Source organism: Cydia splendana, chromosome 2, assembly GCF_910591565.1.
Source record: "Cydia splendana chromosome 2, ilCydSple1.2, whole genome shotgun sequence".
NCBI classification, from domain to species: domain Eukaryota; kingdom Metazoa; phylum Arthropoda; class Insecta; order Lepidoptera; family Tortricidae; genus Cydia; species Cydia splendana.
This window is the reverse complement of record NC_085961.1, coordinates 23,719,688-23,737,657: the sequence shown is the minus strand read 5'-3', so window position 1 is coordinate 23,737,657 and position 17,970 is coordinate 23,719,688. Positions and strand designations below refer to the sequence as shown.

Here is a 17,970-nt window from a genome sequence, read left to right as displayed (position 1 = left end):
TGGCAATATCAACTTTCGCAGAACGACCGCAAACAGCGTAATAAAGCAATTTGCGACCGTGCCAACAAAACAATGGCCCCGGTTCTAAGCCCGCTTTAAACTTATCGACAGCATGATTTAAAACCCTTTGACTCGGACCTTATTTGTAAACATCTTGTTAACACAAAGGATCGCTATTTTTGCAAGGGAAAAAATTGCACAACCCATTGCCGTGAACCCTTTGTGCGTTGTTTTGACAGAACGGGGAATGTCGCATACGCATTGTCTGATTGTATTTTACCTTAACTTGTTTAGTTTGTGAGATAGTGACCCACTATTCGCTATTGTTCTAAGAGAAAGTCCCGCTTTATTGAGATCTTGGAACCCTTTCTGTCACTTTTTGCAATAGCGCAATCGCTTTACAACACTTTTTTGCGCTCGAGAGTCGAGACACCGCAGGTGTCTTGCTTCCGAAATTTACCTTGACGTTGTTGACACGCATTTCGGCAGTTTTGTGCAAATTCGCGATTTAATAGAACATGGTAGTAAGAACAGATTATAACAGCTAAGCCATTCAAATTTAAAGATGGTACTTAAAATTTGTTACCTACAGGCTAATTATAGAACCTGGTAACAATCTTTACTAAGCGTTATAGCTACTTTTCTCAGATTGGGAGTGTTTTTATAGCTCCTTCCCATTTTAACTTGGTCACATTAAGTGTTTACCTAAACTTAATAGTATTGCAGTTCGTACCTATTCAAAAATATACCGATGAAGACATGAAATGAATATAATTGCAACGGAATGGTACAAGGCATCGAACAGTTGACACTGTGCCAACGGACTTTAAAATAATCGCGCAGTAACATTAACCGCAAATTTAATGCAATGCTTTTATAATACTGCAATTCACTGCAATTTTAGGTACTCTTGCGTTTATGTTTCATTTATTTACTTTAAAGCCCATTTCAAGTACTTGGTGATGAAATGATTGACGATAATACCCGTGTTTAGCGATTAATTCGTTAATTAGGTTCGTACCAGTATGTTTTTGTTTAATAGAGAAACTTAGAACTGTATTGGCAAGAAGTAAATCTTAAGAAAACTTACCCTTATTGAAATCAAAATCGTATCTTTCAATCGTTTCACCATTTTCAATTAGCTAAATATACTTAAAAGTAAAAGAAAATAAATTTGAAACGATAAATACCATTGAACTCACCGCACACCACCCGGTCGAAGGGGCTCATCCAATCTGGAAATGGAAAATCTATTATCAATCGTACTGAAAGTTCATTGTTCCGGCAAATGGCATGCACAAACATTCAGCTTAATCTATTGCAGAACACAGATCTGTGTACGGCTTTTATATATTAGGTTAGATGGGGTAAGAGAAACACAAGGGCCAGAAAAACACTTGAGTAGGGAATCCTCATACTTTTTCTCTTGCCCGTGACCCTAGTAAAAAAACTATGTTTCTCTTGCCCCACCTGGCCTTAAGAGATTTTGATGTTGGTGCCACATAGATAGACATGGTGCCTTTTGACTTTCATAACACAGGAAATAGAGAAATAGGAAAACTGTCTTAAAAATTATTATGTGCATTGCTTACAATATAAACCTGTATAATTTTAAGATTGTAACCTATCTATTGCAATAAAAGGCTTTCTTAACGATTTCTAAGACAGTTTCCCTGTGTTTTATTTACTTACTTTTTCCTATATCTACAGCTCTAATAAAAAAAAAAACACGTTATATTACAAGGCATTGTTGAATGGCTTTATGATTATGATTATTATGAATTACCAAAAAGAGAATAGAATAAATATAACTCCCCTTTTAGGTCCTATAGATGTGCTGCTACAAGAATCAAAGGGAGAAAGATAATTCAATGTAGGTATATCTCGAACACAATGACAAAACGTTTAAAGAATACGTAATGGATACAATGGAAGAAATATTACTGCCTACAATAGGTAAGTAATCTTCTCACATGACACTGGCCAGTTCTTAAGATCGGGTATGAAGATGCCAGCAAAATAATGAAATAACAGAATAAATAAATAACTTAAGTCAAAACAATGTTAGCAGATGTCCATTTTTACTGTGGGGAACGTTAAACTCAGATACAAATAAAAAGGATTGGGAAATTAGTGACTACTCTAGTACCTACATATGTTATTGTCTAAAAAACTATAATGTTATTGTAAAATGCTAATATGTTACCATATGTAAATAAAACTAATTTGTCCATTAAATCGCTTTTGCGTCGTTAATATCTACATTTTATCTTAAACGTGCACAATAATAACAAAGAACAGATGAAATAAATTTTAAAGAAGACAAGAAGAAAAGAACATACTTAAAGAATAAAAAGCCTACGCAGATACCTGCCCTATATACATAGGATACCCTATATATATACTAAAGTCTGTGCGAAATAGAAGAGTCGTAGAATGTATGGGTTCCCTTACATTGCACGACTCTTCTCTTTCCGCACAGATTCTACCTGCACTGCATATAATATGTGCGATGGAAGTAAAGTTACATGCGCTACCAACAGATGTTATTATTCAAAGCATTTTTAAGCAAATCTTCATGCATTTCAATTTGACCTCTGTTAAGTATACCTATGTATTTTGAATTATTAGTTTAGAGCCCCAGAAGCCAATTCGAATGTACATTTTGATATCACATTGATGTTATTTTGCTGTTATCATTCACGCATGCGTTTCGATCGTCAATACATGTATGAACAAAATACCTAAGAGTAAAATGAACGCGTGAATGATAACTAGATAAGAATAATATTTGCCATCAATGTGATATCATAACGTCGGTACGTTAAAATTGGCCTCTGGTGCTCTAAACTGCCAATGGCTCTCTACAAGCAGCGCCTTTAGAACCTGTCAAAAATCTGTAGTCAATGGTTATGGGTGCTGTGCCTTGCACTTTGGACGTTTATTCTATGTAGATCTTGCCGCAAATTCGTTTAACTTTTCATATGTGTGTGGTCAAAAATCGTGGATTCAAACTTCGGTTGAGCCGTACTGAGCATTTCTGCCTTCTCGAAAAACTGCAAAAATATAACTAGAAATTCAGCCAGGATCCTTATCATAGGTATACAGACAAGAGGTTAAATTCGAATGTTACCAACTCGTTCTACTTCTCCTGGCCCTTGTTCAATCTTAGCTCTAAGGTCGAACAGTGTGCCTTTCTCAGGGTTTCAATTACAATGTGTAACACAATGCCTTGACTCTATTATGTAAATCCAAGCCATAACAATAAATCGAAGTGAAATAAAATCGTTTAAAAGAATACGTTTGCATGAAGGCGGGCATTAGCTAACAACAATAGCTAATTATGTAATTATTTTCTTGTCTTATGTATTGTTTACTTTTTCGACATTAATCATGGTGTTTTCTAGTTTTATTGCCATCTTGTGGCAAAAAAACTTAGCTTACTAAACATAACTTTCAATTTATAAAAAAACTTAAACAGAATTATAATTGGAAACGTACCTACCATTCTCACGGATTTATTAAATGTGTTTATAAATTTCGTTTATTAGGTGTATAAATACTATAAGTAGCCCCAAAATATGAAAAGATTATTTTGGATCTTTTTTATTCCGTATTTCAGTAAATTCAGTTAAGTATTATTAGTAAAATTTACAAATAAAGGTGTACTCGGAGATCCTACCTAGACTTACCTACTTTGTAACTAATTTTACTAAGTAATTTTTTTAAACTTAATGCTAACAATAACAATTAAATGGTGACCTTAGCCATTCGACAAACCCTGAAATCCCACGTAGGGTTACTTCTCAGAAATGCTCTGACGGTAATATTTTTTTAATTAGAACAAAAGATAAAAAAATAAATTATCAAACAAAAGTTATTTCCAATAATCGACAACAAAAAGAAACATACTGTATTAATCATTGGCAGTGCTTTTGACAATTTGTTTGAAAATGTGCGGCAATAAGAATAAGAATAAGAATAAGAATAAGAATAATATTTATTTCTTTAACATTATCCAAAATTATAACATTCATAATACACTTAAATAGAACTTAACTAATGTAAATATACAAATATGTTTTTTTAAAAGTAAACAGTGATGTTTACTTAACATTAAATATAAAATCTTCTATGCAAGCAATATTTGTATCTGGCTCGAACATATTTTACATCAATACCTAAACTAAGTATATAATACTTGTATCTTAGGTATTTCGTGTTAGTAGGCCTATTTAGTGTAACTTATTGGGCAAAAACAATAAAGATTATATTAGTACGTGACAAAAACGTATGTAGGTAGGTACTTAAATAACTTTGTAGGTCAAGCAATGAGCAAGACAACTAAATGCTAACCTAAGTATAATAGCAGAATGATTATTTATAACAAACAATAGGTAGGTAAAGTGAGTGGACTATGTTAATACAAATGGCAACTGGTGACATAACTATTTTTATGGAAAGAGTGACTTAATTATACTACGAGTATTTTGATAACTCTTGCTATACATAGCGCTCTAGGCACCCTCATAGTCTATAGAACTTAAATATCTAGTTTGCGCATTTTTCCTCGCTGGGCACTGCTCGTCTCCGGTTTTATGGTTGGACGGTTTCTTAAAGCGCTGACATGTAGCACATTTGGAAGGCTCACTCCTTGTACACTCCTTGATGCTGTGCCCTGATGATCCGCAATGTCCACATGTGGGCTCTGTATCTCTGCAGAACTTAGCCGAATGTCCATATTGCTGACAGAAATAGCATAAGGTCAGAAGAGTAAAGTCTCGTACAGGGCAGGAAGACCAATTTATATATACACGCTGTTGTTGTATAAGCATTCTTCTGAGTTCGGCCGTACATTCCAAAATATAGTTGCAGGTAGAGCTGTCCTTCTTGCCTGATTTGTGACTGAGTTTGACTGAGTTCATAAATACCTCTCTGGAGAAATTAGGTTGCAGGTCTAATATGTTCTGTTCGAATATACAGTCAAACACATCTTTTTCGGGCATGTTTGTCGGTATCCCCAGCAGGATTATCTTGGGTCTCCGTTTGGCAGTGTCTTCTAGTTTAAGTCCTGATTGTTGGAGCTGTTGGGACGCTTTGAGCTTTTCGAGGTCGTCCTTTCTATCTGTGCTAATTATGACACCACCATTTTTCGTCTTCCTCATACCGCGAACATGTAGTTTAAGGGCTTCGGGCTTGATTAGGTTTTGGACCAGTTTTTTAGTATCCTCACTGGATTTCTCCTTATCGGCGGGGTAAATTGCGATGCTACTGGTTTTGGTGGGCACAACAGTGGACGTTTTTCCGGTTCTGACCATATCGGCGAAGGATTGGTTTACTTCGGTAGTTTTGGGTGCTGCTTGTAGGTACTGCTTAAGTTCATGAAGTTGGGTGCTATAGTCTCTTTGCTGGGTTAAGTTCTTCACTTTAGCATGACACAGTAAATAATTCATCTTGGCCGACCAATGATGACATTTGTCAAAAGTCAGAATCTTATTAATGACATAAATAAAAAAAGATAGGTAATCAAAACGGTCGAAGAAGGTTTCATACTATTTATTACCTCAGGAGCTACTAACATATACAGGTTGCTCCAAAGTAAAACAATCGTAATTTGTTAATTTCTTCGTAACCGCTACATCGATTGTTATGATACTTTGTATACTGGTTCTAAATACCCTAATGCATGTGTATATTTCGGCTTTGTCCAACGGCTAGGAACTCCCTGTATAGTTAAGAGTAGGCATATATGTATAGTTGTCTTCATAAATCAGGTTTAAGAATTCTCCCGCCTACGCCTGTGTATTGTAACGGCACTCTACTATTGTCTGATAGAGTCATTATGTCATTAAGATGATAGCCGTTATGGCGTAGTTGATAAGTAAATTGATATTGTAAGCAAATCGGAATTTAATTAAAGGCAATCGTTTGCCATTTTTATAGAACTATAAATCTAACTTTTTACAGCCCATTTATCTGAAAAGACAGTGCTATTCTTTTTTCGTAGAGTTAGACTCAAAAGTTAGGGAGTTAACTTGAAGATGACTTGAAGTAATTATCTAATACCTTAAACATACCTATGTAATTTATATTTGCATACATTTGAGAAATAGTATTTTAGCATACATACTAGATAATTGTATATATAAATATAAAGTGTAGTGAACTGCCTTGCCTGCTTTTGCACTGAGGCGGAGATGAGCGGAGAAGAGATGTGGAATGCTATTGGTTGATACCCGCGCGTCTCCTCTCATCTCCACCTTAGTTAAATTGCAGCCTAAGGCTTTGGTATAATATTGATGAAGTAAAATGAACGGCACCTATCTAGGAAAAGCACCCTACTTATAACATAAGCATCCTGGATAATTTAGTAAATTTAACCAAAATGTAACACATCCAAGAAAAGGTATTGCTTTACCTAAAGCTGTTGCACTATTTTTGTTTCCCATAAAGTTTTTTTTTATGATAATGCAAATGCAATTAAATTATCAAAAAGTGTCGGTTTGCAAGCTATTAGTAATGTTTTGATAAAAATATATTTTTAATTAAACTAAGTCGTTAAAATGCTTTTAATGTAGGTTTACTAAACGGGTTCACTTCCTTGATAATTATTTTTAGCTTTCTCAATTATTATTTCGATTAAAACCGTTTTAAGTATTATCCTTTCGTACCTAATTATTATATTAATTATTTACCTAAACCAACTTAAAACTCCTTAAGACGGCGTTTTAATATTGAGATAAAATAATCAGTAAATATAAATCTGACGATAACAGCTTTCTATCAGTACCGAAAAGTCGCGTTGAAAGTAAACCAGCCGGGCCAAAAGCGGTTTGAGTACCAAAAGATCCCTAAAAAGGTTAACTCAAGAGTGCCGTATCAGCCTCATAATTCTCGTAAGAAAGATAATGATGTTCTTACGAAGTTGTTTATAGTTTTTTGGGAATGTTGGCAACAATGTATTAAGAATATCGTAAATTGGTACGTAGGTAGGTGTTTGAAAAGTGGGTTTTATCTCATTTGACAGATCCTGAGTGTGGATTGATTTCGTATCGCAACATTTTTTTCAAATAAATAGGTTAATTGAGTATAAACAATTAGTGCATACTTTACACAGTTATAAATAACCGTTCTATATTTTTTTCGCTACTGAAGCTATAAACACTTCAAATCTTGCCATGTTAGTTCTATTAAGTAAAAAAATAAGCTTAACTGTTTGTTACTTTCAGTTCACAATTAATATAGGTATTTATAAAATACTTATAGGTACATTTAACAGTTCTTTTTATGCCAACGGTGAAGGCAATGCAAAAACAAAAATTCAAAAGTAAAATTTCAGAACCTGTCCGCGATAACGCGAAGTGACTTTAATTGGGCCGAATAGGTAGGTATCTCATTATTTTAATCGCGTGTTTTATATATTTTCAATACTTTTTACAGTTTTACTTTAAGTTGTCAGTTATCTTTTTGTGGTTATCTACTATACAGGTCCTATGGGTACCTACCTAACTCGTTATATTTAAGGTATGGTATTCAGGTATGTGAATAAAAGTACTTAAGTAGTAGCGAAAAACATTTGTTTATACTATAAAGTTATTTTATTGGATATTAAGATGAAATTGTTATTGATATATAGAAAACTATCCTACTATACCTAATGGACGTGGCACTAATAATGAGACATAGGTAAGTACACAACTTTTAACACTGAACTGTCAAAAACTCCAAACTTTCACTAAAAGGTCTCATGATTGCGGCTCTTTCCATAGAGCCAATATTAAAAAGGCTCTATTAAAATAATAATATCGTATAGATACGACATTCAACTCTACGTCAGACCGAGTAAAACAGAATCAAAAAGCAATTTTTGACTAACAAAGGAATTTGAGTCTTTTGTTAGTTTTAATAAAGTTTATCTATGATTGAATGAAAAGTAGAGAGCAATGTTTCGATTGGCTGGTCGGGACGGCCATGTTGGTTCGCGCGTGCGCGCTGCGCCGTCCCGCGCACATGGTGCCTGACGCCACGGTGGAACGTGCATTGCCACTAAAAATAAACATTGACTCACCAAATTTCATTCAAACTAACCGTTATAGAGACCGAACGTACTACGTAATATTGTCAAAATTGTTTTACGAACGTTACGAGGAATAAATTTCGTCTAGCCTACATCTCCGCCATTTTAATTTCGGACGCCGCGTGTCAAGCGTCACACGCACACACCTGCTCGGATATTTCTGTAATACTCTCGAGACAGATTTTTTCCGGTATCGTTCGAGACATTTTTATACGGCAACATTAGAAACAAATCAAGAATAATGGTCATTTCCAAAGCAAAAACAAGTCGATTATAGGCCATTTTATATAATTTCAGTGAGCTACGACGCCGTTATTATGTTACAGTGGCTTTGATCATGAGGTATTTTATACGCGGCGTTATTGATGGGGGGCATGTGGCTGATGTGGCGGACGGTTGGTCGTTTCTGGGCTAAATGAAATGTTTCAACACACACTTCTTCATAATGCGTCCGTGTCAGTTTCAGGAGTACGTACCTAATTCATTATCTAACAGGAGGTATTATTTATAACAGGTACCTAACTATATTACTATTAAATAAAATAGGTAAGTAAATAGGTACTACTATTCTTTTTTAAGCCGTCGGTACATAAGTATAGGTACCTATATAGCGCAGGAATATTAAGTTTTAGATTAGTATTCGTCCCTATTATAAAATAATAAGTAACGTTATAAGGTTTAGGTACATATTACTTTAGGTAAGTACCTAACCTACTACGAGTAGGTACTACCTACGCTTCTGCTATGTTTATAATTAACATAAAAAAATCAAAAGATTTCTACAATCTCAATCCACAGTAAAACAAAAAAAAAACAATTCCAATTTATGCCACTACAATAAAATAAAAAAAAGTAGTGTGGTTGAATTACCCAACTTTATGCCAAAAAAGTGATTTTGTAACTGTTTATATACCTATCATTAAAAATTATAACTTCATAGGTACTCATATACTCTCATTTATTTCTATTATACGTACCTATGTAAATTAAAAAATTAGGCCAGTATTTTTTATAAGGAGGTCGGTTTGAACTTTCAATGTGACATTCATTAAGCAAGAAAACATCCATAGGCAAATCCAGATCTGTATTTTTTTAGGAAAAACCACTGGTCTTAATGATGTTTAAAAATATATCGATTTGAAAAAAATATATTTAAAACTGACGATGGCCATTAAAAATAAAATACACCCACAATTAAGCGGAAGGGAGACACCATTATTCAAAATAATGGCCAAATGAAAATAAAAACATTCGGAATGACTCATTCATTCTCTATGTCAAATATATTTTAAACAATTAACCAGAACTACAGAATTGTATCTGCTATATTATAGGTGCCTTCACTTTTAGGTATCATAATTAAATTTAATTGCACTATAAACGAAATGCAAGCAAAATGTTTTATTACTTTTTATACAACAAGTGCTCATTTAACTGTAATTTTATTATTCAGTTCTTTGTAATTTTAATTAAATAAGCTCTCACATTAATGGCTACGTTACCTACATTTTTTTATGCCTACAAGACTTGACCTCTTTCGTCGACGCAAATACCGCGTAGGTACTTGCTTTCTATTTATACTTTGTAATTATTCAAGGTAACATAAATAAAACGAAATACCTAATCCGTATGTCAAAATAGTTAGCCGGTTATTAAGACTTCGGCCATAAAATCGCGAGTCAAATAATTGTACCATTGTATGCAAAACGTACAGGCACTTTAGTACTGTAATGGACAGATGTTTTTGAGTACTAAGTGGACCGCACAGAATTCATCGTAATGTGACATTAATGTCTAACTGTAAAGTTGCCTAGATTGTCCTAGGTTAGGTTTACGAGTTTGAAATAGCCTTATCGGAATTTAGACTTGTGGGCGATAAATACAGTTGTCTAATTATGCGCAATTCGTACTGAGGCGGATTTCTAATTGTAGAGGAACTTAGGTCATGCTTAACATAAGTGGGGCAATTAACCTTTTAGCGAATCAAGTCTTCAAATAATATTAAGCACGCAAATTTTTGTTTTAATGGTTTACCGTGATTGCACACAGATAACAAGAGAAATTAGTTTAGCAGTTTATTTTTTTAGGTATCTGTATACACATCGTTTATTATTGGCCAAAAATATGGTAAGTTCTGTTTTTTGTCGTTCAACGTGTTAGATTGCACTTTAAATGTAATAATTTAATATTAAAAGTACAGCGAAGTTCTTGTACTAAGGTAGAACACAAAGGGAGGATACGGAACACCGTGCAGAGCCCAAAATACCGGCGGCTGGGGCGGCCGACGGCGCGGCGGATGGTTAAAAATCAAAAATCCTCCAAATGGCGAATTGCAAAAACATACCCGTACTCGTAGTTAAGGCTCTGTAAATAGTCTTAAGTTAATTGTTTCTGAAGCTGAAAATTAACCACGCAGGTTGTATATTGTAGTTAATTAAAAAACCTTTGCACCGGGAGCGTCTATAGGACCGGCAGCAATGTTTAACTAGTTAGTAACTTGTGTGTGTTTAGTTTGTAAGTACGACTAACTGTATGTATGTTTTACTTTTAAATATGGAGTAATATTTTTTTTTTAATTAAAAAACATACTTATATTAGGTAAAGATATTAACACACTTTCATGCATGTAACATAAATAGAAACTGCTTAATAGTTGCAGCACAAATGGAATCAATTAACTTAAGACTAATTACAGGTCCCTAATTACATTTTTTTAATTCAGCCCAAAGTATAGCATTCAAATAAATAGGTAGGTATATACCTATCTAGTTTCAATAATTAATAAAAATTATTAAGTTTCATAATAATTAAAAAATCTAAATTAAATCACTTTGAAGTCATGTAAGTAGGTATTATTTAATAGGTACCTTAATTATGTACCCAATATCTATTTGGTACCTACTAGCTAACTTAAACCTACTGTATTGCTACTTTAACAACCGGTAAATTACCTAGGTACTATAGGTACTCTTGTACTGTTTTTGATTTTATTTAAGTACCTACAGTATAAGTCTGTTGTTATTTCTTAATTATTTATACGCTGACATAATTAAGTTTCTATTTAAGTTTTAATTTTATTAATAATTAATCTCATAAAAGTCATAAAATAGAGATGACGATTACTAATTATTGATAATTTATTAGGCGTTTTGGTTTTTAGATGTCTCATACCTATGTCGGTACCAATTTATTTATTTAAATGTTTTATTTGAATAGGTAACAGGTACCTACCTATGCAATGTAAATATGCATAGGTAATGCATATTAAAAGTGTTATTATTTAGTTAGTGTAAAAGATTTTTAAATGAAATTAAAAGCGTGTTACAATTTCAACAACCAATAAATAACTATTTAATTACTTATTTATTTCATGTTTAGTACCTAACCTAGTTATAATTAAGTAAATGGTACCTAAATGCCGATAATGGTACGATTAAACAGCTATTTTATTACTCATACTTATACCTATTTTAATGTTTATTTTATTGTTATGAGAATGGCAATTTGACGCTTTTTAATTGCGTAGATATAAATAAATAATTAAACTTACCCTGATTTCTTACATATTATTGATTTGTACCTAGACTTTAGTAGGCAGGTAAGATAAGTTATCGTGATTTAAATAATCATAGGTTCATTCAAGTACCTACCTACATAAAACGTATATATATATATATATATATATATATATATATATATATATATACTTAGATAAGTGGTTACTAATGGGATAATGACAAGTATATACTGTGTAGGAAGTTGTCTTATAATATGTACCTAACCGCTTAAATATGTAAATGTAGGAGTCACATTAGAATGTAATAGGGCTGTTTATATTTTTGTGATTAAGTATCTAAATTAAAGTTGTATTTTTGATTCGTCTGCAATCAGTTTAAGTAATTAAAGTTATAATTAAAATATTAATCGCTTTCAGAAGTAGGTATAGGTACATAATAAATAGGTACCTAATGAGCAGGTATTACGTAAATAAATGATTCCGATTGGAATTTTCTTGTTTTGGAGCAATAATGTCAACAAAGTCTCCAATAAAATTACAGAATGTTTTAAACATTGACTACGTATCTACCTACATTGCAAACGAAATTATAAAATTAAATTATTAATTATCTACGACATAAAACGTAATAACGTAAGCCTACTAATCTACTAGGTAAAAGGTAAAGCAAATTGTGGAAATAAATAAAATGCGTTTTTTTTTTCAGAACTGGCACAAACACACTCATGCAAGGAGAAAAACATTTACCGGTGATGGACATCCAGGGGTACCGCGGAATGTCGGGGAGTGGCTGAGCCGAGGGCTGTGAGCAGGCGGCGCCCATGGCGTCCACCGACGCCGCCGACGCGGCCGAGGCCGCCGACGCCGCGGCCTGGTGGTAGAACTGCGCTGCCGCCGCCATGCTCGCCGACGCCGCCGACACAGCCGCGCCTCCGTTATGCTGTCCCAGGGCGTACATCGGGTCTGCGCCCACCGCCGTCGGGTACCGGCAGCTCTTGTCGTCCGCTGACAATCCTCCTCCGGCCGAAAACGGCACCGAGCCCCCGAACTGCTGGTGGTGTGACACGTATGGATACATCCTCGCCGGCGCCCCTGGCGAGGCCGAGGATGAGCTCGACGAGCGCTGCGGACTCCCGTTGCCCGGCGAGCCGGCCCCCAGCGCCGCCGCCCCCAGGCCTCCCGATAGCGACGAGCTCAACGACGTCGACAACGACGACGACAGCGACGACGACAGCGACGCCTCGATCGGCGAGGCCCCAGCACCCGCGAATAAGTTCTGGTGGTGGAACTGCTGGTGGTACTTAGGGAGCATGCTATCGATGATGAACTTGGAACTCATCGCTCGGCGACGCGGCGCGCGACGATCGCCTCGCGGGAGATGCGTTTATCGCCGGGCGATTCGGATCGATTCTCGCGCGTGCACTACTATGGCCGCGAATCGTTTATGACCCGCGTATGAGGCTCTACGACTCCGAATTCCCCGTCGCGTCGTGGCGAGCGTTGCCGCTGCCGCGCGCCGTTGAGGCGGCGCGTGCGAGCGGGACGGACGCATTTGCGGCGGTCGCGCCGGAACCCTCTCCGTCTCATTAATTCAAACCTGCGTAGCTTATATTAGAAAGAGATAAAAGCTATTTGCTAACGACCATTCGGACGGCCATTGTTCGTAATGGCGCCTCGCTTTCCGCACCCCCGCGCGGCCCTCGTCTACGCCAATAGTGATCCCGTGTAGAACATTCACCGCCAATCACAAACCATTCCGGCACTTCTAAATGTCAAACTGAATGGCTTTAAGCAAAATTGCACCATTACGTTCGAAATTAGTGATTTGGTATTGTTTTGTAACTGTTTAATTTTCAGGTAGTAAAAGTGCAGTTATTTATAATTGTCACGAACAAAATCGTAAAATTTTCAAACACTTAAAACACTTATTAAACCGTTTAACAAAGTAAAATTTATTAAGATAGGTATTGTATGTAAATGCAACAAGTTTATATTGCTACTATTTTAGTAGTAGGTAAGTATGTAAAGCAACAGTAGTCAAAATAAAGTCTTTAATAACAGATTACAAGATAGGTACCTACAATAAATAAGAGGTCTATGATATACATAATATTTTTTTATATAATTTCAATACATAATATGTATGTTGTTACATTTTATAAATAGTTTAGGTATTACTCGTATGACCTATAGTTTATACCTACCTATTTAATATTTTTATATCAATTAAGAAAAGTACTTATAGGTTGGCCATAGGAACTAGGTCTGTTTTATAGTTAAAAATTAAGTATTGAAACTGAAACGACATTTTTTTTAATGTTGTATAATTTTTATTATTGTTTTTTTGTTTAGGTACATACACCTACGTACATTAATAAATGCATCAAACGATAATAAGAAAACCTTTTCAAGTTTATAAAATAATTCTACATGTGATTTTTAATGAGAAGCTTATTGCCATAAATCAAGTCAGAATCAAAACAAAGCATCCAATAAATGACATGTTACTATGTCAAACCATATCACCCATTGGCTGTTTCGTTTTTAAGTCCACAATAAAACTGCTCATAAAATCTATTTAATAACCACTAAACGGTGAAATAAAAATCATTCAAAATGAGAATTGCACCGGACTGTTTTACGCGGGCCACGTGGTCGAGCGGGTATCACTCATCCCGCTCCGACAGACGTCCCGTCCTCGTCGCACGTTTCATTCATCCGCGCGGGTCGTAACAAAAACAAGCGTAAGTGCGAGATCAAACTTTATGGCCATTAAAATAACATCGTTTATGGTGTGAAAGTTTTATTTATTTATTACCTTTTTCATAGGTCGGTATCTTTAGTGCATGGTTTTTATAGGCTTAAGTTGCCTTTTCAGCTTTATCAGGTCTGCGGTTCGGGCGTGCGGTAGTAGAACATTGCATAAGTATAGGTTTTATGTTGTTATTGTGATGTTTTTGCCGTAAACGTATGGAATGGTTGATATGGACAGTTAGGGTCATTTTGTTTATGGGAGACGCTTTTTACTAGCCAGTAATTGTTTATTTGGTAATAAAAGAGATCAGGTCATCTATTAGCTATTAGTTCAAATAGGTATTGAGATGTAGGGCTCGCTTTATCATATGACTTTTGTAAAGTATCGCCTGAAGTTATGAACTAATAAAGACCTTGAAATTCGATATGAATAATAAGCACATGGAATAAGATTAATTGGTACCTAGATAATAAACAAAGAAAAAAGAAATACATTATTCTAATAAGAATATTTTTAAGTATCAGGGTCATGAACGGGTTCTCCCAATTCGGCTTTTAGTAAAGATATGAAATCAGATCCCTTACCTACCCATACCTACCTACATATTTACCCACTTATCTTACCCACACTTTGGAGATAAGCGTAGGTACCTACCTACTACAATTTCGTAAGTTAACACTCAGATACCTAACTGTATTTTCTGCTCGATTCAAGCAAACTGATAAATTATTTATTTAAAGGTATGTATTATCACTGATTAAATATTGTGCTTTGAGTATAGATAGTAATTTACGGTTAAAATAATGGTCAGTTATATCATATACATATATATATATATATTAGTAATATGTACGTACCTATCTACTTATTTATCTAGGGAGGTATGGTTATTATGGCCCACCAGTTTATTTTTATGCTCTAGAAATACATGTATTAAATTTTGCAAACCTCTAATATTAGTAGGTAAAGCTATAGCTGGGAGAATATACTAGTGAGATATATACTGAACCTAAACAAGTCAGCAGGCAAAAGGGGTGGCACCAGCGCGTTAAGTTGTAAAAATATACATCAATAATTTAACAATGTTGCTTTTACACCTTGAAACATTAATACAACCTAAGTGTAAACCAACCAGTCACATTCCAAATGCGAACAGAGCACGAGTGATGTGGTCGCCCGGGCTAAACAAAATGGTATCCTATAAGTAAAGCCAGCGTTGCAGTTTTTACTGCAACATGCTGAGTCGAGCTTTTTAATATCACGCTGCTTGAATGTAGACATAACTAGTACCTACCTAGGTTAATTGTTAAGAAAATTTAAGATTTTTTTGTTTTAATGTCCGGTAAGTAGGAGCGAATAACAAACTACTATTTGGTAGAAAAATTGCTAATTTCGATAACTAAAAACTATGGACGCGCAAATGGAAAAACTCTTTGAAAAACTGAAGGCAGAGATGAAAATCCGAACGGAAACATTAACAGATAATTTATCTACCACTATAGAGGATAAATTGAAGCCACTAATAAAAGATAATAAGGAACTCAAAGTAGAAGTAGGAAGATTAACAAAAGTTCATATATTGGAGAAAGAGGTTAAGAAGAATAACTTTATACTTCATAAATTCAGTGAAATCGAGACGTCCACCAACGATCTATTAAAACTGGTTGTCGAAACATTGAATAAACTCAGTGAAAATGCAAACACGGAAAAGTGGGATATATGGGAAATCAGTAAAGTAACAAGGCTAGGAAAGAAAAGAGACGAACCCAGACCGATACTAGTGACAGTAACACTAACTTGGAGAAAAATGGAGGTTCTTAAAAACAACAAGCAATTCCATAATAACATCTATGCTACTAAAGACTATCCTAAAGAGATTCTTATAAAACGAAAAGAACTAAAAGAACAATTGATACAAGAAAGAGAGAAGGGAAAGAAAGCATATGTTCTATATGATAAACTTATCGTGGAGGATAACACAGGTGGAAAAGGAAACCCCCAACGAGAAGAGGAAGCGATCTCCCACACAATCTTCAAATAATGTTCAGGAGAGTTCAGAACGTCCAAGCAATGAACCTGAGAAGAAACAACCTAACAAAAATAATAAAATATATGCTTATGCCGTAATGCATTCGAAATAATAACAACTAGCAGGCACCCGGGAGGAAGAAACAAAACAACTACAACAAAAACAAGAACTTAGAATAACTCAACATTCCCCAATCGTGGGGAGTACGACCAACACCCCCTAGAAAAAGTAAAACGAAATGTAAAAATACTGAAATATAAAAACGAAATGTAAAAATACTGAAATATAAAAACGAAATGTAAAAACATAACTAACTTAAGAAAAACTAGATAAAAAAATAAATATTTAAATAAAGCAACTCTAGAATGCAAAACAAGAATCTAACCTGAATCAAGCCAGGGACAGAAGACTGGCAATTCTAGGGGAGGCCTTTGCCAGAAGGCAAACTGACAAGGAAACACCAACCAAGGAAACACAATTTAAAATATGTATATAGATTAAGTTTAAATGTCAGAAATAAAGGCTATATTATATATTATTTTGATTTATTTATTTTTCATCTCAAGTTAGGTTATTTATAATATGAATATAAAAGTAAAATATAAAAACACTTACAAAACGATAAAAAAATACATATAAACACATTATAAAAAACCTAACCTAGGGTGCCGCCAGCAGCGGGGCAAGGCCCAAGCTACCGGTGGTCAGGGCCGCAGAGAGAGGAACCGGCGGACTATCCGCACCGTGTCGAAGATCACCGCCTTCTGCATCTGACCCTTGATCCAACCACCTAGCGAGAGTCTCTCAAGATGTTGGTCGAGACTCTTCGCTATTAGACCGTTCACTGAAACGACTATCGGGACAATGATCGTCAAATCAACATCCCACATGGCGGTTATCTCGTGAGCCAAGTCTAGGTACTTACTGGACTTGTCCTTCTCGGCCTTCACGAGATTCTCATCATGGGGGATGGTGATGTCAACGAGCACAGCCCGACGTTGCGATCGATCTATTATCACTATGTCAGGCTTATTGGCTACAATAGTCCTGTCAGTGATGATAGATCGATCCCAATAGAGCGTGGCACGACCATTCTCGAGAACAGGCGCAGGTAAGTACTTGTAGTACGGTACTTCGCGGTCCACAAGGCCATTATATATTATTATTATTAAGTAGGTACGAATAATATGATGTTTGTGATGTTAGTTAAAATTGTCTTTTAATGAGCCACTAATAGAGATTTAGATCTCGCGAACCCCCGTGGCTCCGCCATTTTGAAAAAATCCAGCCTAAAGCAACAAAAAACTCAATAATATAATTTTTGAATGTGTTTACATTTCACAAGAATCCGTTGAGAAATGCGACAGCCGGACACACGAAAACATTTTTGCCCACGCTGAATGTAGTGTATGAAAAAAAGATTCTTCGCACTTCTTGGTTAAAAGTTATTAAAGATCTGGAGGTCACGCGTTACACTGGACCGATCGATCGCACAAGCACCAAGCCTCGGGAATAATCCACCAGCATTGCTTCAGATAGGTAAATTTCCAATCACAAAGAACACCGACAACGCATCACACCCCATTTTATAG

At 35.2% G+C, this 17,970-nt stretch overlaps 1 protein-coding gene and 1 pseudogene across 4 annotated transcripts in view; one reads left to right on the top strand and one right to left on the bottom strand.

Moving 5' to 3' along the window:
- LOC134805845 (homeobox protein abdominal-A homolog) overlaps positions 1-13,536 on the bottom strand; it is a 49,026-nt gene extending 35,490 nt beyond the window's left edge. Inside the window, exons 1-2 of one of the 4 annotated variants that reach the window (XM_063779057.1) lie at positions 12,342-13,536; positions 1,203-1,250 (exon numbers count right to left, since the gene is read on the bottom strand). In XM_063779057.1, coding sequence (XP_063635127.1) covers positions 1,203-1,250; positions 12,342-12,933 — 640 coding nt within the window. In that variant the 5' untranslated portion in view covers positions 12,934-13,536. Of the gene's footprint in view, positions 1-1,190; positions 1,251-12,341 lie in introns of all 4 variants that reach the window. The other 3 variants (XM_063779065.1, XM_063779061.1, XM_063779050.1) reach the window with 3 other exon arrangements.
- A 2,196-nt stretch (positions 13,537-15,732) lies between these two features.
- On the top strand, positions 15,733-17,152 carry LOC134800512 (uncharacterized; annotated as a pseudogene).
- The last annotated feature ends 818 nt before the right edge of the window (positions 17,153-17,970 follow it).